The sequence below is a fragment of the Tupaia chinensis genome, unplaced genomic scaffold (genome assembly GCF_000334495.1).
Source record: "Tupaia chinensis unplaced genomic scaffold, TupChi_1.0 Scaffold000532_1, whole genome shotgun sequence".
NCBI classification, from domain to species: domain Eukaryota; kingdom Metazoa; phylum Chordata; class Mammalia; order Scandentia; family Tupaiidae; genus Tupaia; species Tupaia belangeri.
The window spans coordinates 6,987,040-7,012,531 of record NW_006160045.1 but is presented as its reverse complement, the minus strand read 5'-3'; the positions used below and the strand labels follow the sequence as shown (position 1 = coordinate 7,012,531).

Genomic DNA, 25,492 nt, shown 5'->3' with positions numbered 1-25,492 from the left:
TCCTGCTGACTTCTAATTGGAGAAGAATACAAATACAGAATAATATTAAATAAGTTATGTCAAACTGGAAATCAACCATTACAAATTTTCTCCCTGTAAAAGAAAGTAGTATCCACATATCCTGTAACATAGATATACAAGGCCCACATTTCAAGGGTTTCCATTTTGTTTTCAGCCAGTATTAAATGAGCATTATGAATGATAACTTTTTAATTTTTTTTTAACTTCACCAGAGAGAGAAAGAGGGAGAGAGGGAGAGAGAGAGAAAGAAAGAGAGGAAAAGTGAGAAAGCAAGCCTCCAGGTCCAGTATTCAAACCGTGTTTGTCCATGTGGGAGTCTAGCGCTTCAACTGCCATGCCACCTGCAGGCCCCTGAATTGTAACTTTTATCATGATTATATCAAAATTGTGAATTGAATTTACGTTTTATGTCTTTAAAATGTTACTATAAAAAGGTTACTAAACAGTATTTAAGAATCTATTGTCTCTGGGGCTGGCGGGTGGCTTGGGGGTTAGGGGTGCTGGGCGCCCACATGGCCAACTACAGATCAAGTCCCAGAGCTGGCGGCTTGCTCTCTCTCTCTCTCTCTCTCTCTCTCTTTCTCTCTCTCTCTCTCTTTCTCTCTCTGTTCCTTTCTGATCAAACTGAAATAAATAAATGAATAAAGTTAAATAAAAATTTTTAAAGAACAAGAATCTATTGTCTATATATGGGGTTGTCAGAAAAATCATGACTTATTTTTTCTATACAAAAAGGCATCATGACTTTTCCAACAACCTAATAATTTTATAGGTCCCTAAAACAATATATTATTTAAATATTCCAGTATGTAAGACTCTTACCTCAGCTCTTTTCAGCATTTCCCATTTATTCAATATTTTCATGGCAAATACCTTATCTGCATTTTTTAGTTTTACTACAGCAACCTATAAAAGATAAAAGAAATATAACTGTTAAAATATGACAAATGCTACCTTTTCTCAGTCATCCATTTTCCTTTTTCCTCTCTGCAAAAAATAATAGTAATAATAATAATAAATAGCCATTATTAATGCTTTCAATGAAGTTCAAATTCTAATATCCTAAATTAAATAATGTTGTCAGGTGAAAAAGACTTATTAGTGAACATGCTGTCAAGCCAGGTAAATTCTGTTTGTAACACTGCATCAACTGGTGGTTATACATGATATCCTCCTTTCCAAGTTTTCTGCCCTTTAAACTGAACATTTACTATGGCTAGTACAACATGAAACAACTAGAGCTTATTAAATAATTCATGCCAGTTCCAACATGATGCTACAGGTAATGCCAGCTGCTAAATAAATATGTTCTATGGGCAAGCCAGCTGGCCTCGTAATTAAGGTAGCCAGATCCTACATGGCTGGCTATGCAGCCTGAGTCTCAGAAACTCGAAAAACATGCCAGGCACATGTACGTGGATGCTTAAAATCTTGAGAAGAGAGCAGAGAAGACTGTGGTCCGGTCATCCTGCCCTGCAGCAAAGGGGGTGGGGGGCTTCACTTTCTCTCTCCAGCAACCATGTGCCCTATAGCAATATGTTCTATAGGGTTCAAATGTTATAAAATAAAATATGATCCTTTCTTCTTTCCTTCCTCCTTCCCTCCCTTCCTTGCTTTAATTTTGCCAGTGGGCACAGGCACTTGCTAGAGATAGAGAGGAGAGTGGGAAGGGATCCCATGGGGGATAGTCATGCCACAATTCCTTCTTTATTTCTCCATTCAGGATTCTGGCCATGCACGCACATGTGCCCAGTGTGTTTTTCTCAAGCCACCAGGTCCAGGATTCAAACTCCACAGTTGGCTATGTGCGATCCAGATGCCTTATCCACCATACCACCAGCTGGCCTGATCCTATTCTTCATACCATATACTCTAATGCACTGTACTACAACCCTCAGCCTCCCATCTCCCTCTCTCTCTCTCTCTTACACACACACACTCTCTCACACAATTCAGAAAGCAATTAAAATGAAGGAGAGGCAGTGTATGTCCCCACTTACTATATACCGAGTATCTGCGCTCTGTGACTGAAACTGATTGACTAAAGGATATAGAAACACAGTATACAGTTGTAAATACCAGATATAGTGTGTGTGAAAGAAGAGGGTCTGAGGAAGGATATTTAGAAGAAAAATAGGGAAGCAAAGCATTAATGACACAAAGAAATGTGGTATTATCTGTTGAAGATATTTTGTAGTTTTATCAACTGTACTAGGGAGAAATGTTCACCTGTTGAAATATCCATTTTGTAAGCCAAATAATAATGTGGTTGAATGTATAAAAGAAAATGAATTTTAAAAATTTTAAGACTAACAGTTTTACAAACCACAGAGGTTAAACACACCTTCTAATGACAGCAGAAAAGAAGAAACACATATTTCTCTATTTTTTATTTCAGTTACAGATCAAAAAACTGTCAAATACAAATAAATCAAGTCCCATTCTCAACCTCAATATATTGATTACATTTTGGCTTCTCTCTGCTTTGGTTTGAATACATAATCCTTAAGGGTGCTTCCAGCTTGTTGGAGTTGGTATGAGGCAAGCTATAAGCTAAAGTACAGAGAAAGAAGCCAATGGTTCAGTCAGGATATTTTCCAGTTGTTGGGGGGCAGGGATGGGGAAAACAAATATTACTCTAATATACAGAAGAAGAGAATGAAGTATATAACAACAGATCTTCAAACAGTTCAAAGGATTGTTTTCCATTATAGAGAATAGGTTTAAAATCAAGTGCCAACATCTAAAATAAATAAATAAATATTCTGTAAAATTAAACATTATTTAAATATAATCATAATAGCAAATGATATTAAGGGTTTTTAATAAGTCCATGTTTAGATTGGAATGTAATAAAATATGACCATATAATCAAAATCAGTATATAATATTGAACATTTCTTGGCATTTGTCATAAATGGTTATACTGACTGAGATTACAGTTTTTCATCAATTAAAACAGTGAGAAGGAAGAGGAAATATACTCAATCTTAAATGCAATCACTTTAGTCTTCAGTCATATCTGGCCATCTCTAGAGAAAAGACGGGTTGGTGAAATCATTCTACCTATGGGCTCCTGCTTTAAAACAGAGATGTACTAAAGAGCAGGGAAAACCTGAAGCACATTTCACTAAGGGCTGTAAAAGGGTGAAAACAAGCTGAGTTATTCTACAGACTCTGACATCTAATGTCTCACAACTCAGAGTAATGCAGACAGAAGAACAGAAGCACTAAACTAGACAGGCCTTTAGGACAAAGAAAAGACATGGAAGACTACCACCTACGCTTCAGAAAAGAATGGCTGAAAAACTCCAATACTTAGGTTCCTTCCCCTCCTCAGGTAATAATGTGAGAAAAGTACTCCTAGTACTGGAGGATTCACCAATTTTCTACACGGATGAGTATATAAATATCTGATAAGCACTGATAATAGTGTGGAAGTAGTAGTACCTACCAGTACATATTGATTACATTTTAAATGCCAAGCATATGTTAAGAGTTTTATACAGATCTGCAATCTTTTATCTGCAATTCTAAAAACCAAAGATTTCCGTAACTCATTTTGAAGTATGTGCTAACATCAGGCTAGTAATAGTTGTTTTTTTCTTTTTAATCTCACTTTGTGTAAAAGACGAGCATGCTTCACTGTGAAAATATGAATGCATCTCTTTACCAAATGTTGCCTCAGTAGGGGTTGTAAAAAATAAATTTTCTAAAAACCAAAAATACTAAAACTAGCACAATCTCTGGATGGCATGGCTGTGCAGTAGGAACAATGATCCTGATACCCAGCATTTACTGAATACTCAAACGTTTAGCTAGCATTTGTTGTGCCTGCTTAGGGGAGTGGTGATAGCATTAACTCTGAGGTCAGACAACCGGGGTTTGAATACTGGTTTTAAAATTAGCTCTATTATTCTGGACAAAAATTTAACCTTTCAGTACTTCAATTTTCTTATCAATATAATGTGATTCATATTATATTTACCTTAAATGATTGTGATAAAGATTAAAATAATTAATACAAGTATAAAGTGTTTACAACAGGGTCTAGCACTTAGTAAGCGTTCAAAAAATGTTAGCCATTGTGTGCCAGGCACTACACTAAGCATTTTATATCCCAAGCTCTTAACTGCTATTTGTTCTACCATTAAAATATTACAAACCGTGTATCTTTCAATTTCTTTCACTATGAAATAAAAGAAACTTTCATCTCAACCTCTTTCTGTAATTATATACAATGACACACACATATACATAGGATAGAAATAGAAACACCCTCAACTAACAATACAGTATCTATATACAAATAAAAACTAAGCCACAACATCCACTGTAGTTGGTTTTCAATAGTAAAATATTAGAACTAATATTCTAAAGGATGAAACTGACTAAATATGATGATACATCACAAAATGATAGAGAAGTATTCATATGCTTGAAAAATTTGTTGAAGGAGTTTTTTTTTCTTTTTCTTCCCCTCCCCCCAAGGGGTGGTGCACTATTCCTGGAAGTACTGCACTGCCAGGTCAATGCATAGAGTTGTCGGAGCAAGCTGCTATTCCATCTCCTATTTCCAACATCCATTTAATATATTGTCCTCAAATAGAAGACGTATCAGACATTAAGCTGATGAGAACAGATACTATACTTAATCTTAGCCAAAAGGCTAAGAAGCGATAAAGGACATTTTTTAATGGGAAAAAGTTCACAGTATAAAATAAATAAAACAAAGATGTTTGAACACTAATTTTTTTTCTGTGTACTTACATAAAATATGTACCATAAAATTCTATGCCTTCTGTATATACAGTTAGAAGAATATGCACCAAGATATGAGAAGATCAGGTATTTTATTTCTATTTGCATTTCTACATTTTCTGTATGAAACATACAAAATTTGAAACTTGGGATGGGATAATGTGGAATAGCATATTTCATCCTGGTCATGAAATGATCATTAATTATTAAGCTACTGTAGTGACTGATAAGGGCCAACATGAGACCCATTCTACACATTTGCATGTGGGAACCAGAAATTCCATGCTGCTGTGTAGGGGCAAGAACATTCTTGGGGACCAGCAGTTAGCATAATGGCTATGCCACTGGACTCCCACATAGTTGACCATGGTTCGAGTCCCGGATCTGGTGGCTTAAACTCACACTGGGCACGTGTATGTATGTGGCCAAGATCCTGAGAGGAGAATGGAGGGGAAGGGATTGCAGCGTGGCCATCCCCCCCTGGGGGGGTGATTTCTCGCTTTCTGTCTCTCTGGTGAGTGCACACGCCCCAGAGAAAAAAACCTCTCCCAAAGGGAAAAAAAAAAAAAAAAAAGAACATTCTCAATGCTAACTTTCAACACTTTAATGAGCCACCTAAAAATTTTTCTAAAATAAGATAGATGATAAAATAAAAGTTCAGGAAATATTCTTGAATTAGCAAATTGATAACAATAAAAAAAATGAAGTTTGCAAAGTGATAAAACTGATCTTGTTTTCCTCATTTAACACTACAAATCAATTTCACGTTCATTTCAATAAACTAAAACTAAGAAAAAGAGCATTCTCTTTGAACTATACCTTCAAGATGCTATATTTTCAAGAACTATAGCTAACCACATGTAGAATTAAAATGCCATTTCCTATTTAATTTGATCAAAATGAAAAGTACATGTATATTTAGTATGCACTAGAAGATTATAAACTTAAGATGGAACGAAGATATTCTAAAACAGTATAAAAATGTCTTTAAAGGCATTACAGTAAAAAGCATATGTCAGAAAAACTACAGAAATGCTCAGTATGTGACAAAGGTATACAAATTGGTTCTTAAACACAATTTAAGTATTATCTTATACAGCTATAGCCTATAACTCATAACTGATCATGCTATACTAAATAGGATTGTAATATCCAAGAAACAGTTGCCACGGAGTTGTGCAAATCTAGTTTACTTTCAGTATTTGCAGAATTCACCACACCTCCTCTGTTGTATCCTCTTCCGAGCTACCATCATAACTTGCTTGTACTGTCTACCTCTCTGCTCTACCTCCACCCTGACCTCCCACAATCTGTTCTCAACACTGCAGCAACATTGATCCTGTTGAAACATAACTCAGATCACAACACTCCTCCAAAACTTCTAACGGTTTCTCATCTGCCTCCAAGTCAAAGTCAAAGTCCTTCCTATAAACTGTAAGGCCAACATGCTATGATCACATATATTCTCTCCCAAGCTCACTGTGATCCAGCCACAACAGTCACCTTGCTCAGTCTCAACTCAGGGCCTTTGCACTGCTGTTCCACAGGCCTGGCTCTACCCTATAGGGTCACATGGCTTACTCCCACACTCCCTTGCATAACTGTCATTCCACTTCTCCATAGTTTCTATCCCATTTCTTTGCTTCCTCTTTCTCTTAGTATCATTATTTAATAAACTATATATTCTATTTATGTGTTTTGTTATTGTTTGCCTCACTCATACACTTCAAGAGTGCTGGGATATTTTTTCTCATTTGTTCACTATCCAGATATGCCTGGTGCTTGCCAATCAATAACTCTCCAATAAATATTTTCTAAATAAATGGTAATTTATAATTTACATAGGTGTACATACATGGATAGTCAGCTGATACTAATACTCAAAAATAAAACACTATGGGGAACCAGCAGTTAGCGTAATGGCTATGTCGCTGGACTCCCATGTAGTCGACCACAGTTCGCGTCCCGGACCTGGTGGCTTAAAACTCACAGTGGATGCGTGTGCGTGCGTGCCCAGGATCCCGAGAGGAGAATGGAGGAGATGGGATTGTGGCGTGACCATCCCCTCTGGGGGGTGATTTCTCGCTTTCTGTCTCTATGTCTCTCTCTGTCTGGTGAGCACACGTGTCCTATAGTGAAAATCTCTCCAAAATAAATAAATTAATTAATTAAATAAAGCACTAAGATGAATGAGTTATCTTTTACAACTTATTAAGTATGTATCAGATTATTCCAGCTCATGCCGCTCTCAAAACAGGCTTTCAAAGTCTCAACTCAGCCTCTATTATCTTTTGTATATTATTGTTCACAATGTTTTTTTTCTTTGTCTGCTTTTCATCTTCCTTGTATAACTACCTATAATAATTCATAACAGTAAAAGAATAAAAAAAAATTTATTTATAGAGAGCTTACTCTGTATTGGGGTACTGGACTAAGCACATTACATATCCTTGCAGCAATCTAAAGTAGATTCTGTGGGATCAGCAGGTGGCATAAGTGTTACATCACTGGACTCCCACGTAGGCCATCATGGTTCGAGTCTCAGCTTAAAAAACTCACAGCAGCTTAAAAAACTCATGCTGGGCATGTGTGCACATGTGCCGAAAATCCCCAGAGAAGAAAGGAAAAGGGATCACAGCTTGTCCAACTCCCACCCCCACCCCGGGAGGCAGTTTCTCACTTTGTCTCTCTGTCCCTCTCTGTGTCTCCAGTGAGCACACATACCTTATAGCTACAATCTCTTTAAAAAATAATAATAAAATAGGTTCTGTAATCCCCATTTTAAAAATTACTAAGCTGGGCCAGCCCATGTATGGTGGATAAGGCAGCTAGACCTCACATGGCCAACTATGTGGTTCGAGTTCCGGACTTAGCAGCTTGCAAATGTGCCAAGTGCATGTACGTGTGTACCCAAAATGCCAAGAGGAGAGTGAAGGAGAAAGAAATAGTAGCCATCCTCTTGTGAGGATCCCCCTGTCCCACTCCCATCTCTCTCTTGCAAGTGTACATAATCTCTAGCAAATTTTTAAAAAAGAAAAATTACTAAACTAAGATTTGGAGAAGTTAATTAACATATTCATGGTCACACAATTAACATGTACAGTCTACAAGAAGTTCACAAAAAATGTAAATCATGAGAAAAGTAGGCTTAGATTTCAAAATTTCAGAATTATGTTGCACCAAAATAAATTCAGACTTGAACTACATTTCTCCACTATCTTTGTAAAGTCTTTGTACTAATAAGATAGTGCCTGACTATCTTATTACAGAGCTAGTGTTCTTTACTACTGTACGTACTAACTAGTTCTGTAGGTCCTGAAGAGTTCTTTCCATTCATCATGTCTATGATTTTGATATCTACTAACATGTTAATGGAGTAATTCTAGTATGTGTGGAAATCACTGTAGTGTTTTCTTAAAAATCATTCTCTTAGTAATTCAAAATATTTATTAAAAATGAAAACCACTAAGTTTCTTTAACAAGCAAACCAAAAAACACTACAAAAGAGTTTACTAAACAATCAAAGGTATACCATTCTGTGGAAACGCATACCCCTCTCTGTGGAGGCTCAATTCATATACACTACAGCAATTTTCAAAATATTTAAAAACCGCTAGACCATGGGCAACCAATTAGAATAGATACTGGGTATAAAAATACAGTATGCCCACACTCGTGTGCCCCTAGGCACTGAAGACTAGCACCATCATGCAGTATAACTTCAAACTTCTTCTACTCTCCCATGAATCCCAAGAGAGCCAGAGTAAAAGAGTTTTTAAAGAAGAATGAATGGCTAAAGGTAACTCTCCTTTCAGACCCTAGGACTAGATTATGCAGACACATAAGGGCCTAGTTATAGTAATTAGAGGAAGCAAGCTAATTAAAAGCTTTTGACACCTGAAGCAGGGGTAGCAGGCCAAAGCAGCAAGCTTTCACAACAAGCTCTGAAGCCCAGAAGCCTTGAAGCTGCCGGAGCAAGGCTGGAGCAGGCAGAAGCGGTGAGCCACCAGGAAACTGTGGACAGGCAACACCCAGGGCGTAAGTTAAAGGTTTTCCTGAAAGCAAAAAGGAAAACCCAGCGTTAAGTTAAGCAGTAACGGACAACAACTGAGTTGTAGAGAGAAGATTCTTAATTCATAGAGCTTCTGAGTTTCAATTATATCTTGCTCCTTATTGATTTCTTACAGGAATTATAAAAAATTATGCTTTCACTTTTATGGTTCGTTTTTTTAAGAAAAAGCTAACAGAAATGCTGCAGTTAGATATCCATGCCAGAAGGTAAGCCTATCTACTGGGCCTAGATACCTATTTTCAAATTGATAGAAGACAAAATACCTTGAAGGAAATAGTGACATCGTTAGGGTCTTTGCATTTTAAACCTATTAGTTGATAAATGTCACAGGGTTTGAAAACCCAGCACAGATACTTAACCATGAATGAATGACTAAAGAGTAAAGTTCATAATTCAGCCAATACTAATCTTCTACACAAAATTAACTCTGTTTTAAAATAGCAGAGTAAATTATCAGCAATCTTTTTGGTGCTTTTATTACACAAACTTTAATCAGTATACATATAGGACACGATCACACCAAAAGAAAGAAAAAAGTAAGACATCTTCTCAAACTAAATTTCAAATATTATCAGTCATGCATTAAATACTCTGACTTGACCCAGAAGCCTAAATGGTACTGGCCTGAAACCAGACAGGACTTATCCCTAGTTGACTCAGTGTGGAATTGCTGTCTGCTACCACCAGTTCCCTAGCCCTGCACCCCATGCTTCAATTCTTCCAAGCACTAAAGGTCTAGAACCACAACAAAAAGTCTAGAACAAAATTTGGTTGTGCTTAACTATCTGCATTACTTTTCCTAATGAGTAACTACAAGTAATTCTCCAATTCACTGTCCTTTTAAGCACTTCTTTTTATGAAAAAAATCATATATGTGATTGTGTGTATCCTTACATTCATCCATACATTGAAGTGTTATTACTGCTTCTCTTTTCTGTAGCTCAATCTCAGCTGAGTACTCAAGTCTACCTGTAGTACTATCATTCACTCTTTGTCATTCTCAGCAGACTTTTGCTTACTAATTTTCTAAAATGCTCTGTGTCCTATCATGCCCTGCCACCATCATCTATTCCACACCTCTTAGCCACCCATTGCCCCAAAACTGATGATGTGGCAATCTACTTCATAGATCCTTCATATTCCATGATACCATCTTTACGTGTTTCTATAATTCCACTTATCCTTTCCTCTTTTTCTACCTTACTTCAGGAAGAGGAGCTCTTATTACTACTCAAGGCTGACAATGTCACTGAGAGCTCAAGCTCTCTCAAAATCAATCTCTAGACTTCCTTTGTTCCCTCCTTTCCTTATTCCACCTAAGATTTCTTTCCCTGCCTTCAATCCCCCTACCTCTCTCCTGATCCTTGGATATCAATCAATAAACTTTCCTAAGTTCTTTCCTCATCCGACACCAAAAAAATAAAACAAACTGTACCTCCATCTACCTTCTCTCTTAGGGAACTGATATTACAACCGTTTTCCATAGGCATCTATTTCCTAAAAGCACTTTTTTTGAGAGAGAGATTTTTGCTATAGGGCACGTGCACTCGCAAGAGAGACAGAGACAGAGAGACAGAAAGTGAGAAATCACCCCCCAGGGGGGATGGTCATACCATAGTCCCTTCTCCTCTTGGCATTTTGAGTGTACACACACACACATGTCCCAGTGTGAGTTTAAGCCAATGGGTCCAGGACTTGAACTATTTTGACTACGTGGCAGTCCAATGATATAACCATTACGCCATCTGCTGATCCCCTAAAAGCACATTTTTAAAGAGTAGTGTATGCTTGCTTTTTCCACTTGCTTATCATTTATTTGCTTTTCAAACTCTTTCAAGTACCTATTTTAATGCAGTTTCTATTGCACTCTATTGGACTGAAAAATTCCTTGAGAGATCAAGAATGACCTTCTAATTTTTCACATATGGTGAATTCTCTCAATTCTCTCCTGTTTCAAACTCTCTTCATTATTGCACACTGCTGCCAATCAACATATTTCCCCAGTTTTTTCGCCCTGGAGCCTATTTAATATTGTTCCTCAAATATCCCTACTCCACATTTTCTCTCTCCTCTCTTTCACAACTTGCATTATCTATTCCAAAAGTTCCAATGACTATATGCTAATTACTAAATCTCTCACAAACTAGACCAATATTTCTTTTCTTTTTTCTTTTTTTTTTTTTTTTTTTTGTCTTTTTTTCCTTTTTTGCTATATAGGGTGTGCTTGCCAGAGAGATCCAGAGACAGAAAGTGAGAAATCATCCCCCAGAAGGATAGCCACACCACAATCCCCTCTCCTCCACCGTTTCCTTGGGATTTTGGGCATGCATACACATGCACCTTGTGTGAGTTTGAAGCCTCCAGGTCCGGGACTAAAACCATGACTTGCCTTGACGGAATTCAGTATCTAAACCACTATACCATGCACTGGCCCCTAGATCAATATTTCTACTTGCCTATAGTAATCTCTACCCATTTACTCAAGCTGTAAACCTCAATCATCAAAGAATCCTACTTTTAACTCAACACTGACATCCGAAGTGACTTCTTTTCAATCTGTTTCTAACACCTACCTTCCTTCCCCACTACCACTAGCCTAGTTCAAGCCCTCATCATTTCATCAGAAAAATAACAGGTTCCTTTTTAAACTCCTAACTATATGCCAGAAGTTATGCTAACCACTGAGAACACAAATTTGTGGGGGGAGAGGAGTAAGCCTGTTCATACTCAAAACGCAGTTCTCTGGGAACACAACGAGCACAAAATGATGCTGAAGGGTCCAAGAAGTACAGCTTACACATTACATTAAAAAACTAGAACCTGGGACCGGCAGATGGCATAATGGTTATGCTGCTGGACTCCCCTACGGCCAACCCTGGTTGGTGTCCCAGACCCAGTGGCTTAAAACACACACCAACATGTGTGCATGCCCAAGATTCCTAGAGGGGAGTGGAAAAGAAGGAATTGCAGCATGGCCACCCCCTCACTTGGAGGTGATTTCTCACCTTCTGCTTTTTTTTTTTTTTTTTGGTCTGTCTCTCTAGTGAGTACATGTGTCCTATAGCAAAAATCTCTATATAAAAATAAAATAAACTAGAACCTCAGAAATGTAGAGAGTAGAAAACCATTCATGGTTGTTTTTCACGAGATCACTCCAATAGTTCTGGGAGAATGGGTTTTTAGCAGAGAAAGATATTAAAAAGTTACCGGATGGGGACAACATGTAGCATGTTGGTTGAGGTGCTGGAATCCCACATAGGTGCTCATGGTGTGAGTCCCAGACCTGGTGGCTTGCTTTCTCAGTTTCTCTCTCTCTCTCTCTCTCTCTCTCTCTCTGTTTCTCTCTGGTGAATGCATGTGCCCTATAGCAAGCTTAAAAGATAATTAAAAAAAAAAAAAAGTTAAATAATAAAACAATTTTTTTTAAAGTTTCAGCAGCAGTTGAGGTGAAAGACCTAACTAGAGACAAGATAAGAAAACTCAAGAAATAGTTAGGATATACAAGTTAATGACTAATTAAATACAGGGTCAGAGAGTGAGAAATCCAGGACCTAGCTGTCTCTGTTCTCTTCTCTAAGCCTTCCTCCACACTATCACCAGTACTATCTTTCTAGAAAAGTTCCAATTATATCACTATACTGCTTACTAACATTTGATAAGACTCCTGTTCCTATAAAGTTCTTTACTTAGCACAATATACCAAGTCATTCACTGCTTTGCTCAAATCACCTTTCAAGCCTCAGCTTTCACTGCCAATGAAAACCCTATTCCAGTAAGAAGCTCGCTCACTGCTCTGTACATTAAAAGAATTTTTAAAAAGCACTCTTTTGACTCTAATATCGTACAGAAAATTTATAAAACTAAGACATAAAGAGAGCCTCAGATAACATTATTTTAGATGAAAAAACTAATATGAAATCAAATAACTTTTCCATGTCCTTTCAACCTTCCTCTAGAAATGTATTCTTACAAAATCATTTGAAATGCAGGGCATTTTAAAAACATTTTAGAGAGAGCATTTATAATACGGAAAAAACAGAACTTGTTTTATTCATTCATTCAACATACACATATTGAGCACCTACTATGTACTAGACACTACTGCAGATGCTGGAGAATTGCAGGTGACAGAAAAAAACTTTCTAATAGTCATGAAGCATACACCATTAAGAAATGGTTAATTACGGAATATACACGAAATGAAATTTTAGTCATTAGAAATCATATTTATACAGAAATGTTTTGATACATGGTAAAAAGACAAAATATTTAGTAAGTGAAGCTTATTAAATATTAGTAGTTACAAAACCATCCCAATGTTAATACCTATGTACAGAAATAAAATTGGGGTGAAAATGTCCATAAGTATATAAAGGGAAGTAATGTTATATATCTATCTGATTAGACTGAGACCCTAATCAAGAGCATGAAACATAAACATTAGAGCATAGGAAACAATAAGTATTATTTTCATTACTCAAAATAGAGAAGCATGAAAGGTAAAAAAAGCACATTACCTATTTTTTTAAACATTTAGCATTTTGAGATTTTTTTCCCTTACAGTTTCTACTAATTTATTTCTTCCATGAGTGAGAGATACAGACGGAGAGAGAGGAAACAACCTCAACAAGGTCTTAATGCTGTGATTTATTCCCAGCCTCCAGCTGGCCCCAGATCACAGGCATACCTATGCCCTACCAGGGAGATCTACAGACTTGAACCAGCAACTTTCCCATGAGGGACTGTCTCACAGAGCACTGCATTTTACTGTTGTGGCACCATCTGGCCCCATTTTCCTATGTTTTTAATGTCTAATAAGGAAAATAATTATATTTCTTTATACAAAAAAAATTACACATTCTTTTTTTAAAAAGATTGTTTATTATTATTGTAATTTTTAACTTGCTATAATCATCAGAGAGAGAAAGAAAGCAAGAAATTAAGCTGCCGCGTCCACGTCCAGGAGTTGAATCACGGATGGCGGTGTAGGAGTCCAATGCCCCAACCACCATGCCAACTGCTGGCCTAATAATTTAAAAGCACATTTAAAAGCACTGTGCTAAAGACCAAATAAGATGAATGAGAGATTTCACTCCCTGCCCTCAGAGGACTTGCAGTCAATTAGTTGAAAGGGCATCATCAGTACCTTCCAAAAGTCTTAGGCATTATAATGGGAGGTGCATACTCAAGGCTCCCCAGAAGCCTCAGGCATTTTCTTTTTTAGGGATCAAGCCTTGGATATCTGGGCTCTGCTAGAGGGAAGACAAAGTCTCCAGGCGATTTTGAATGTCCTTGGAAGACAAGGAGGATGGTTACACGGTCAAACTCAGTCAGGCAGGTCCTGGTGGGAGAGGACATGGCCTATGAAGAATTCCTTGGGATCAGAGAAAGATTTCTACCTAAAAGGGGGATGCTGCTTGATCTAGACACAGATGGCTGACTTGCCCAGAGATAATAAGGAAACAACCTAGATGTTATTAAAGACCACGGGGCAGGACCAGCAGGTGGCATAATGGTTAAGACTCTGGATTCCTACATATCTGACTACGGTTTGAGTCCCAGACCTGGCAGCTTGAAAAATCACACCGAATAAAAGTACACATGTGCCAAAAATCCCAGATGGAGAATGAAGGAGAAGGAGTTGTGACACAGCCATCACCCCTTGGGGGGTAATTTCTTACTTTTCCTCACTGTCTGTCTGTTTCTGTTCCTCTCTCTCTCTCTCTCTCTCTCTCTCTCTCTCTCTCCAGCAAGGGCACACACCCTACAGCAAAAAACTAAAGAAAAAAGAAGAAAAGGTAACTTGGCATGCTGTCTCAGGACCACCTTAATCACCTATCCTAAATCTCTTTCTTTTAAAAGTTCCTAGCCCCTACTCTTTAAAGCCAATGTAACTCTCCCCATCTGGCCCCTTTCCTCCCTTGGAAAGTAAATAAACCTTTTCTATCCACTTATGAGTCTGTGAATGCTTCCACAGCCCATGATACAGATCACCCTAACATAAGGAAAGATAAAATATTAAACAAATAGGAATTTAAGACGTATAAGAATAAATGCTAGAAAGCTCTATATTTATTCTTGCCTTTCTCATTAGAAAGATAAAAGTATAAACTCATTTACCCCTTGATTTCTTGTATTCAATTCTTCTTATTTCCTTCTACAATCAATTCTTTCACTAATTTCAAACATGGAATAATTTCGAAGAAGCAATAGTTAATGAAAAATACTTTTTAAAACTAATTACTCATCTAATTTTATTTATTATTATTTTTTAATTTGACAAGAGAGAGAGAAAGCAAGAAACCAAGTGCCAGGTACAAGACTCAAATGGTGGTCAGCCACGTGGGAGTCCAATACCTTAACCACCGTGCCATCTGCCAGCCTCAATACTGAGGTACTGAGGTACATGGCTGACCACAGTTCAAATCCCAGCCCCAGCAGCTTGAAGGGCACACCAGACTTACATGAATGCATCTAGAATCTTGACAGGATAGAGGAATGGGGAGAAGGGAGTTGTGGCATGAGAAGACCCCACTGGTGGTGGGCACACTGCTCTCCCTTGCATATGAACTGTCTGGCATATTAAAAAAAAAAAAAAAAAAAAAGACACTAAGCTAGTAAGGTAGCTGGTAACAAAAAGTAATTAATATTAGTGAATTAGGATATACTGGGTTGTCAGAAAAGTCAAGACATATTTTTCTATGTTTTTCTATGCAAAATGCATCATGATTTTTCCCAGCAACCCAATATAAGTAAATAGCTTTCAGATTTTCCAAGTAAAAGAAAATATAATGACAGAGAATATCCCAGTGGGCTGACTCCAAAGCCTAGTGAATAAGGGAGCTAGTTCCCACATGGTCAACCATGGCTTGAGTTCTAGTCTGGGCAGGTTGAAAAACACACCAGGCACATGCACATGTATACCCGAAATCACAACAGGATGGAAAAAAGGAGAATAGATTATAGCATGATCACACCCCCTTTGGGGAGTTGTTTTCTCCACCACGACTTCCCGTAGCAAGTACACTCAACCTTTGGCAATCAAAAAAAGAAAAAAGAAACAAAGAAAATATCCTAGTACCAGAGAAAAAAACTATCAAGTAAGGAACATAAAAATAAAACATGTATGAAAACTGCTCATCTCTCTTCTGAAATTATAAATCACGATTCAAAGAAAGGCCAAAATTCTCCTTTAATTAACCTGTAAATTTAGTATTATCCAAATGAAAGTAACACTTTCTTAAGGAGATAACTTGGTCTAATATTTACACAGAAAAATGAAGACTTCTATCTCTAGCAGTATGGAAGATGGCTTTTTAAACAACATAAATGTGAAAAACTATTCAAACAACCTTTGAAACACATTTCCAAGGTGGAATGAAATAAACTGGTACAGCATCAAAATTAAGGGCATCTGAGAATACTAAAGGATAAGTAAGCTTCTTGGTTGGAACTACATTGTTAGTCATGTGGATTTTTTTCTTTTAATTCTTCTTTCACACAGATTAGATATGCTGCCTTTAAAAAACACTAAATTATTAAAAAATTTAAAAATTTAAAAACCTGGGAACCAGCAGTTAGCGTAATGGCTATGTCGCTGGACTCCCACGTAGTCGACCGCGGTTCGCGTCCCGGGCCCGGTGGCTTAAAACTCACGCCGGGCGCGTGTGCGTGCGTGCCCAAGATCCCGAGAGGAGAATGGAGGAGAAGGGATTGCGGCGTGACCATCCCCCCTGGGGGGTGATTTCTCGCTTTCTGTCTCTATGTCTCTCTCTCTCTGTCTGTCTGGCGAGCGCACGCGCCCTACAGTGAAAATCTCTCTCAAAAAAAAAAAAATTTAAAAACCACTAAATTCTTGTGTGTATTTTTTGTTTCTAAACTTATTCATGCTAATGGTTGAGACTCTATAACTTAAAAAATAAATAAATAAATAAGAAGACGGTCTTGCTGTGCTGTGATCCTCTCCAGTAGTTGAACCACAGGCACATGCCACCACAACCCAGCTCTTTCAGACAGTCTTACATGTTTCCTACTCACAGTGCTCCTGCCTCCCATTTCAGCTGGAACTACAGGCACATGCAACTATCAGAATATAGATAAATTCAGGCGATTTCATTTATTTATTTTTGGAAAGTTGTTTTTTTGTTTTTTTTTTTTTTTGCTATAGGGTATGCGGGCTCACCAGAAAGACAGAGAGAGACAGAGAGAAAATGAAAAAAATCATCCCCTAGGAGGGATGGCCATGCCACAATCCCTTCTCCTCCATTCTCCTCTTGGGATCTTGGGCATGCATGCACATGTGCCTGGAGTGAGTTTAAGCCACCAGGTCCAGATCTTGAACCACAGTCATCTACATGGGAGTCCAGTGACATAACCATTACGCCAACTGCTGGTCCCTAAATTTAGAAGATTTATATACATGATGTTACTTCTATCTTTACTATATTTGTTATGTAATCTTATATATTATCATGGATTTTTAAAAAATTCTTCTTTTACACAGATTAGACATGTCGACTTTTAAAAACACTAAATTATGTACTGTATTTAGTGATTTCTTTCATTAAATTTTACAAGTTCTGTGTACTTTTGCACAATTCTTTGTTAACCGACAGTGATACAATATAATAATCAGTTCCAATCAAATTTTTAAATGTTCCGATACTTCTTAAAAGATGCTAAATTCTGGGAGTAGAAAAATACATATTAAAGAATTTTTTAAAAAAATAGAAAGAGGTCTGGCTGAAAATCTAATAGAGAAGTAATGAAAGAACATCAGAACATATTCAAATAGCCCAAAAGAAGTCAGGAAAAGACTAGAAGAATAATGAGAAAAAAAATGGCATACCCAAATCTACCATATCTACAAATACATTAAAAAAGGCCTAACCCAGGTTTTAGCAAACTATGGCCTGAAAGTAAAATTAGACAATCACCTATTTTTGTAAATAAAGTTTTATTTGAACACAACCACATCTATTCATTTACAAATTATGTAAGTTTACTTTTCACACTACAATGACAAAGAATAGGTACCACAGGTAACAAATGAACCACAAAATGTGAAATATTTACTCTCTGACACTTTATAGAAAAAGTTTATTGATCCACTGTCTAAACAGTCCAATTGGGGTGCAGAGATTATCAGGATGTATAAAAAATGCAAAACTTAACTCTGCCATTGACATGGAATTCACTTCAAATATAGAAAGAAAAAGGTTCAAACCACAAAAAAGCTGGCTATGTTGAGGTAAATTACACTATATGGAGTTATTATCGCCTTACATAAAGGAGAAAATTCTGTAATAAAAGAGTAAATGTAATATGAAAATGTTACAATTATGAATGTGAATAAAAGAGAATGTGTATGTACCTAATAAGAATTTTTAAATGCATGAAATAACCAGTGGTGAAACTATAGGAGAGAAAAAGACATATCAACAAATATATTTGAAGAGTTTAATACCCTCTTCTCAGGCACTGAGAGAACTAAACAAAAATCAGTAAATCATGGAAGATCTTAATGACAACCCCCTAGACCTTACTGATATCCATAAAGCATAATAAACAACAATTGTAGAATAAACATTATTTTCAAGTACACCTGGAATGTTCATAAATAGACCATATTCTGGTCAGAAGACAAATTTCAAAAGTGCTGATCATGTGCTAACTGACCATAACAAAAACCAAAAATCAATAATAACTTCTAATTCAAACAACCCCAAAATAAGAAAAAGTAAATAATATACTTAATAATTCATTAATCAAAGAGGAAATTATATACCATTTTTAAATGAATGATAATAAAAAAATATATAAAAGTCTTTGGGATGCACATAATCACTGCTTACAGAAAAATTTATAGTTGTTAATACATGAACTATTAATAGAATGCAAAAATACTAAAGACCTATGTTTCTATCTTGAAAAGCTAAAAGAAAAAAATGAGTAATTAAATCCAAAGAAAGATGATAAAAACAGAAATTCAAAAAGTTAAGACAAAAATACAATTCATAAAAAGCAAAAGTAACTGTTCAGTAATTAAAACTATGACAATCAGCTAACTTTTCACAAATAAGAGAAATAAAACCAAGTTATAAATATCAGCAATAGAAGAGAAGCTTCACTTCATGTCTACATACATAAAAAGAATAAAGGCATATTAGCAAAGACTATATGACAAAAAATTTGTTAACTTAAATGTAATAGACAAATTCCATGGAAAACAAAACTTACTGAAGCCAAAAGAAATTAAACAGAGGGACCAGCATTTAGCGTAATGGCTGTCGCTGGACTCCCATGTAGTCGACCGCGGTTCACGTCTCGGAACCGGTGGCTTAAAACTCACGTTGGGCACATGTGCGTGCGTGCCCAAGATCCTGAGAAGAGAATGGAGGAGAAGGGATTGCGGCGTGGCCATCCCCCCTGGGGGGGGTGATTTCTCACTATCTCTCTTGTCTCTTCTCTCCTGTCTCTCTCTGTCTCTCTGGTGAGTGCATGCGCCCTATGGCAAAAAACCTCTCCAAAAAAAAAAGAAATTAAACAGGAAATCTGAAGAGCAGTTCTCTATCCATCAAGAGATTAAATTATGAGGATTAAATTCCCCACAAAGAGGCCCACTGTTGTAGTACAGTGTTAATGCAATGCTCCGTGAAGCTGACATCATATAGGAAGGTCTTGGGCTGACACTACATTTCTTTGTACATACCAGACACACACATGCATACCTGTGATCCCATTTATCTGAGGCTAGGTGTGTTCCCCTCCCCCTCGCCATGGACGAAATAAGAAATAAACTTAAAGGAAAAAAATATTATCCACAAAGGAAAATCTAAAACCAGATAGTTTCACACCCATCCGTGGCTAGGTGTCTTTGGCATGCCTCCTTCTCTTCCTCCCTACACCCAAGGAAGAAATAAGAAATAAACATAAAGAAAAAAGTTATCCACATAAAGAAAAGTTATCCACAAAGGAAAATCTAAGCCCAGACAATTTCACTGATACATTCTATCAAACATATAAGGGGAAAATACCAATCTTTTCAAAAAATAGGAGAAAAACACATACTCCCCAATTCATTATACAAGGATATTTCAAAAAGTTCACAGAAAATGCAATTAAAACACACTTTTTCTCCCTTAGTTTTGCTATAGAGTGTATGTGCTCATGGGAGAGAGACATAGAGATATACAGAAAGAGAAAGTGAGAAATTACTCCTCCACAAAGATGACCTCGCTGCAATCCCTTCTCCTCCATTCTCCTCTCAAGATTTTGGGCACATACACACATGTGTCTGGCATGTTTCTGAAGCCACCAGGTTCAGGACTCAAACCATGCAGTTAACCATGTGTGATCCACATCCATGTTTTAACCACCACACTATCTTCTGATCCTGAAGTACTCATTTTGATGCAAAAAAAAAAAAAAATTGAAATCCATACAAAGTTTTTCCATAGTACACATTTCCCATTAACTTTTAGGAGACCCCCTCATTTGAGCATAACTGTAATGCTGACATACAGCAAAGTTGTTTTTTTAAACTTTATTTTCTTAATGAAAGAGAAAGAGAGAGACAGAAACAGGTATCCCTACAGGGTCCTCACACCACAATCTTTCCCCCAGCTCCACAGCCAGCCAGGACTATGAGCACGCGCAAGTTACGCACAGCATGTTCATGTAGACCAAGCAGGTAAACCAGGAACATTCTCATATGGCCTCCAACATCACACAGCAGCACCCCTACCGCCCACACCACTGCAACTGGGCTAATAACCATACTATCTTTAAAAATTATTGGTGTACATTCCCCATGAACAGAGAAATAAAAAGTTAACAAAATGTTAATACACTGAATGGAGTAATATCTTGAAACAACAGGTTATCATGACCAAATGGAGTTGATTTCAAGCATTGGTTTAATATTTGAAAAATCTATTACATACCACCAAAGGCACATTCCAAGATAAAAGTACTTAATAAGCTGGACTTCCTTAAAACTAAAATTTGTTCTATGAAAGACAATGTCAAAAGAATGAGAAAACAAGCCACAGGCTGGGACAACAGAAGTGTAAAAGATTTACTGAATATAGGCCAGTTATACAAAATATAAAAAGAACTCAATTAAAAAAATGAACTACCTGATTAAAAACAGATGAAAGAGAAACTGCCAACAGCAGAGCACTCAAACACCATTCTATACTCTAGCACCTGCTGACTCTCCTGGATTTTACTGGGACAGAGTGTGTGCTAGTTCTCTGCCTAATCTGGATTAGGTCCTGTGGCAGCAATGAAATGAATCCCACCAGAAAACTCATGAATAATAAAATAGAAAAAACAACACTTCAGACTGAAACTACCAGAAACACCCATGAAATAAAGAAAGAAAACAAAACCAAGCAACTAGAAAAGTTCTCAAATCAGTTCATTAAAACTTGGAGTGATCAGGAAATCCAGAATTTCCTTCAAAAAAGGAGTGGGGAGGGGAGAATTTCTTACCTGTATAATGTCAAGGAAGAAGAATCACAGAAAAGCCTAAACCAACTGCCTAGTACCTTAAGCAGAGGAAGGGCTTAAAGAAAACCTGGCAACAATGTCTCAGAATGCTGACCAGTTTGCAAAACTCTTAATAGACTACACATGAGGCCAAGCAGAGGCCACAGGAACTCTAGCCCTCTCTTTAAGGTAATAACCTACATAGAATTCAGGGACATAGACAGAAGGATTACATCTTTTCAGTTCATGTGGCAAATCTCCTACCTCCTAAACACCAGTCCCTGGCGACTTCTCTGCTTCCTCTAAGTGCTACAGTATTCCAGAGTTAAAGTAAGTGAGACTGAAACTGGACCAAGACAATGCCAGTAAAGCACCACACGGGATTATTATAAGGCAAACTCACATACAGGAAAAGGGTGGGGCAGGGGTGACTCCGAGGTATTCACAGCTTCAGCCCTCACTCGCTCTTCTACACTTGATACTTAGTCTTCTGCTGCTACCCCAACCCAAAGCCAGCAAAGCCTTTTTTTTTTTTTTTTTTTTTTTAGGGAGATTTTTTTGCTATAGGGCACATGTACTTGCCAGAAAGACAGAGACAGAGGGACGGAAAATGAGAAATCACCATTCTTCCAGTGTCTACATATTTTACCAGTTGAATATCCAGCAAAACCTTTTTTTTTTTTTTTTTTTTTTTTGGAGAGGGTTTTGCTATAGGGCGCGTGCACTCGCCAGACAGAGACAGAGAAGCAGAAAGCGAGAAATCACTCCCCAGGGGGGATGGCCATGCCACAATCCCTTCTCCTTCATGCTCCTCTCTAGATCTTGGGCATGCACGCACACACACCCTGTGTGAGTTTAAACCACTGGGTCCGGGACATGAACCACAGTTGACTACATGGGAGTCCAGTGACATAGCCATTACGCTAACTGCTGGTCCCAGCAAGGGCTTTTAAAAGGAATTCAAAGGGACTACACCTAGGTTGGGAATGTGCCCAGAACTCCTATACTTGATCCATCTTAATAAGAGCTATTTGGGTTGGGAAGGGAAATCAGATTATCATCCTAAGTGACCACCGCATAAATGAGAGAAATGTAAACAAGATAGTGTCATTCTTTAAAAAATAGAACTGGTCAGTCACACGCATACATCATGTCATCTCCCATTTCCATGGATCAATACAGTGACACATCTGGTACCTAGCTGGTGTACTAGGTATCAACCCTTGATGATCAATCAAGTCCACCTTTCTCTAGGCTTCTCCCAGCAACAGTGGGTGGCCTCTTCTGACGCTATCCAGATCCTAACCTTAAATTAGAATCTGCATCCCAATTCTATCTGAGAAAACAGGACAGTGTAATTCAGTACACTTCTAATTCCTTCCTTTTCTAGCAAAATATAAGGATAATCACAAATGAAATAAATGACTGTGACCTTGAAGAAAAAGAAAAAAAGGCAAAAAATCTGAACAGACATTTCACCAAAGATACACACACGGCAAATATAAGCACATCAGAAGATGTTCCACATCCCATGTCATTAGAGTACTACAAATCAAACAACAATGAGATATTTCTACACACTTATTTGAATAGCCAAAATCTAAAACACTGACTAGATAGAATGCTGGTGAGAATGTAGAACAACAAAAACTCTCACTGGTGGTAGGAATACAATATGGTAAGTCATTTTTTAAGATGGTTTGGTAGTTACTTTAGAAACTTAAACATACTATATAAATGGAGCAACCCTAATCCAAAAATACAAAATCCTAAATGCTCCAAAATGCAAAACAAGTAAAAAATTTCACACCTCCCCTTATGTGACAGGTCACAGTAAAAATACCACAATACAAAAATACTGTACAAAATTACCTTCAGGCTATGTGGATAGGGCATATATGCAACATAAATTAATTCCCCTTTAAACCCGAGTCTCCTACCCACAAGATAATTTATTATGTATATATAAATATTTCAAAATCTGAAAATATCCAAAAACACTTCTGGTCCCAAGCATTTCAGATGTGGGATACTCAATGTGCCTTATTATACAATCCAACAATCGTGTTCCCAAAATGAGCTGAAAGTTTATGTCCACACAAAAATCTGCACATGGATGTTTACATGTGCCAAAACTTGGAAACAATTAAGATGCCTTTTAGTAGATAAATGGGTACACTAAAGTATATCCACACAAAGGAATATTATCTAGCACTAAACAGAAATGGGCTATCAAGTCATGAAAGGGCAGAGAGGAACTTTAAATGCTTATTAGTAAGAGAAGTCACTCTGGAAAGGCTATAATTCCTACCATCTGACATTCTGGAAGATTAAAAACTGTGGAGACAGTAAAAAAGATCATTGGTGGCCAGGGTTAGAGGAAGGAGAGAAATGAATAGGCAGTGAGAAGAGGATTTTGAGGAAACTGAGACTGCTCAGTATATTATAATGGTGAATATACATTAATATGTCAGAATACACGTGTCAAAACTCATAGAACGTACAACATGAAGAGTGAAATCTGGCCACTTTGTGCTTCTCTGCTCACGTTGGTGCTGAGTCTCCAAAGCAGCAGGAGAAAATGCGGCCTCTGGACATGGTCAAGTTGGTAGGACCAGAGGAGGTAGAGGTTCTGCAGTCCAAGGAAGATTTCAAGCAGTTTCTGTTGCCAGTCATCAACAAGAATCGGGAGGATCTCACATCTCTCACTTGAGAGAAGGGGAGAGCATATATGCACAACAGAAGCAAGTTGTGAGAGACGGACAATATGCTAACCCAGATAAAAACCCAGGTGGAGGCCTCGGAGGAGAGTGCTGATTCATCTTCAGAACCCAAATGATAGAGTCGAGGGCAGCGTGACAAAAAAAGGAGAAAGGAGGCCGAGGAGACCAAGGAGATCATGGAGATGGCAGAGATGTTGGTCGAGCTGGTCTGGCGGATAGAGACATCTTGAAACAGGATCGGCAGTTTACAGCCAATGAATTCTGGTCAGCTGATGGAGACTGGCTGACACCCTGGAGAAGTCAACACCAGAGAGCCTTTTGTTTTCTTTATTCTTCCGTCTACACTCTGTTCTCACTTATACTATGTTTCTGCTACGGTCTGTGGGTGATGACCTCAATGAGTTTTGACTGTTAGGTGTTTTTGTTTGGGAAAGCAACTTTTACTTGGAAAAAAATGCTCTCACATACAGGAGTTAGGGCCTGGATTGTAAGCTCTACAGTAGTCACATTTGTTCCTGGACTTTGGTTCTTATTTCTAAATTTTGAGGTGCTTTGCTCTTTCTTATGTAACCTGATAGCTCCTTGGAACTCTGGGTCTGTGTGTAAGCCCTGAGACTCAGATTTGAAGTTCTCCAGCTCTGAATGTGTTGAAGGAGCTGCATCAATTCGAGAAGACAACTCCTTGCAGCAACTGCTGCAGACTTCAACTGGGAATGTTGATGAGACTGACCTGGACAGGTGAGTCGGGAGATAGGGTGGAAGATAGCACTGTCTGTATTTGGGGACTTTAATTTCTGTGTGAGATGAAAAGAGGAGAGATGCATTTTGTTCACAACTTAAATTTTACATGGTACATTATCTGATGTAACCTGTTTCGGTGAGTTTGTTTGGACAACCTAACTCAGCTTTATGTGACCTGGAACCTAGAATAGGCAAACTTGATATTCTGTACAAGCTGATATAATATCCTTGTGCATTTCAGGGGACTCTGAACATAAAATGAAAGATATTTGCAAAGGCCTTGCAGGGGTTGGGAAGGAAAGCATGGAACTATTCAGATCCTAAATTGGACAGGGAAGAGGCAATTTCAAGGTTCATATGTTGTCCAGCTATAAATATATTTGAGTAGCAGACCTGGCAAGTATTTGAGGTCAAAACCCTACCATGTTTAAAAATATATGTATACCATGCTAATAAAAGTATATTCATTTGCAGGGCAGCAGATGGCATGGTGGCTAAGGATGCTGGACTCCTATATGGCTGACCACAGTTCCAGTCCCAGGTCTGGCGGCTTGCTCACTTTCTCTCTGCCTCTCTTTCTGGTCAAAATTGGGAAAGAAAAAAAAAGAGCTAATAAAGAAATAATTCTGGAACCAGTAGTTGGCATAGTGACTATGTCGCTTGACTCCCGTGTAGTCGA

At 37.6% G+C, this 25,492-nt stretch overlaps 1 protein-coding gene, 1 non-coding gene and 1 pseudogene across 9 annotated transcripts in view; 1 reads left to right on the top strand and 2 right to left on the bottom strand.

The window, feature by feature from the left end:
* The window catches only part of CDC42BPA (CDC42 binding protein kinase alpha), a 280,345-nt gene that overhangs the window by 199,181 nt on the left and 55,672 nt on the right, over positions 1-25,492 (bottom strand). For all 8 annotated transcript variants that reach the window (XM_014591108.1, XM_027775224.1, XM_027775225.1 and 5 more), the window contains exon 3: positions 844-927. In XM_014591108.1, coding sequence (XP_014446594.1) covers positions 844-927 — 84 coding nt within the window. The remainder of the gene's footprint in view (positions 1-843; positions 928-25,492) is intronic.
* LOC114009433 (U2 spliceosomal RNA) lies at positions 4,513-4,702 on the bottom strand. The gene has a single exon (XR_003550845.1). It is a non-coding gene; the product is annotated as a U2 spliceosomal RNA (small nuclear RNA).
* On the top strand, positions 23,931-24,302 carry LOC102474436 (MORF4 family-associated protein 1-like; annotated as a pseudogene).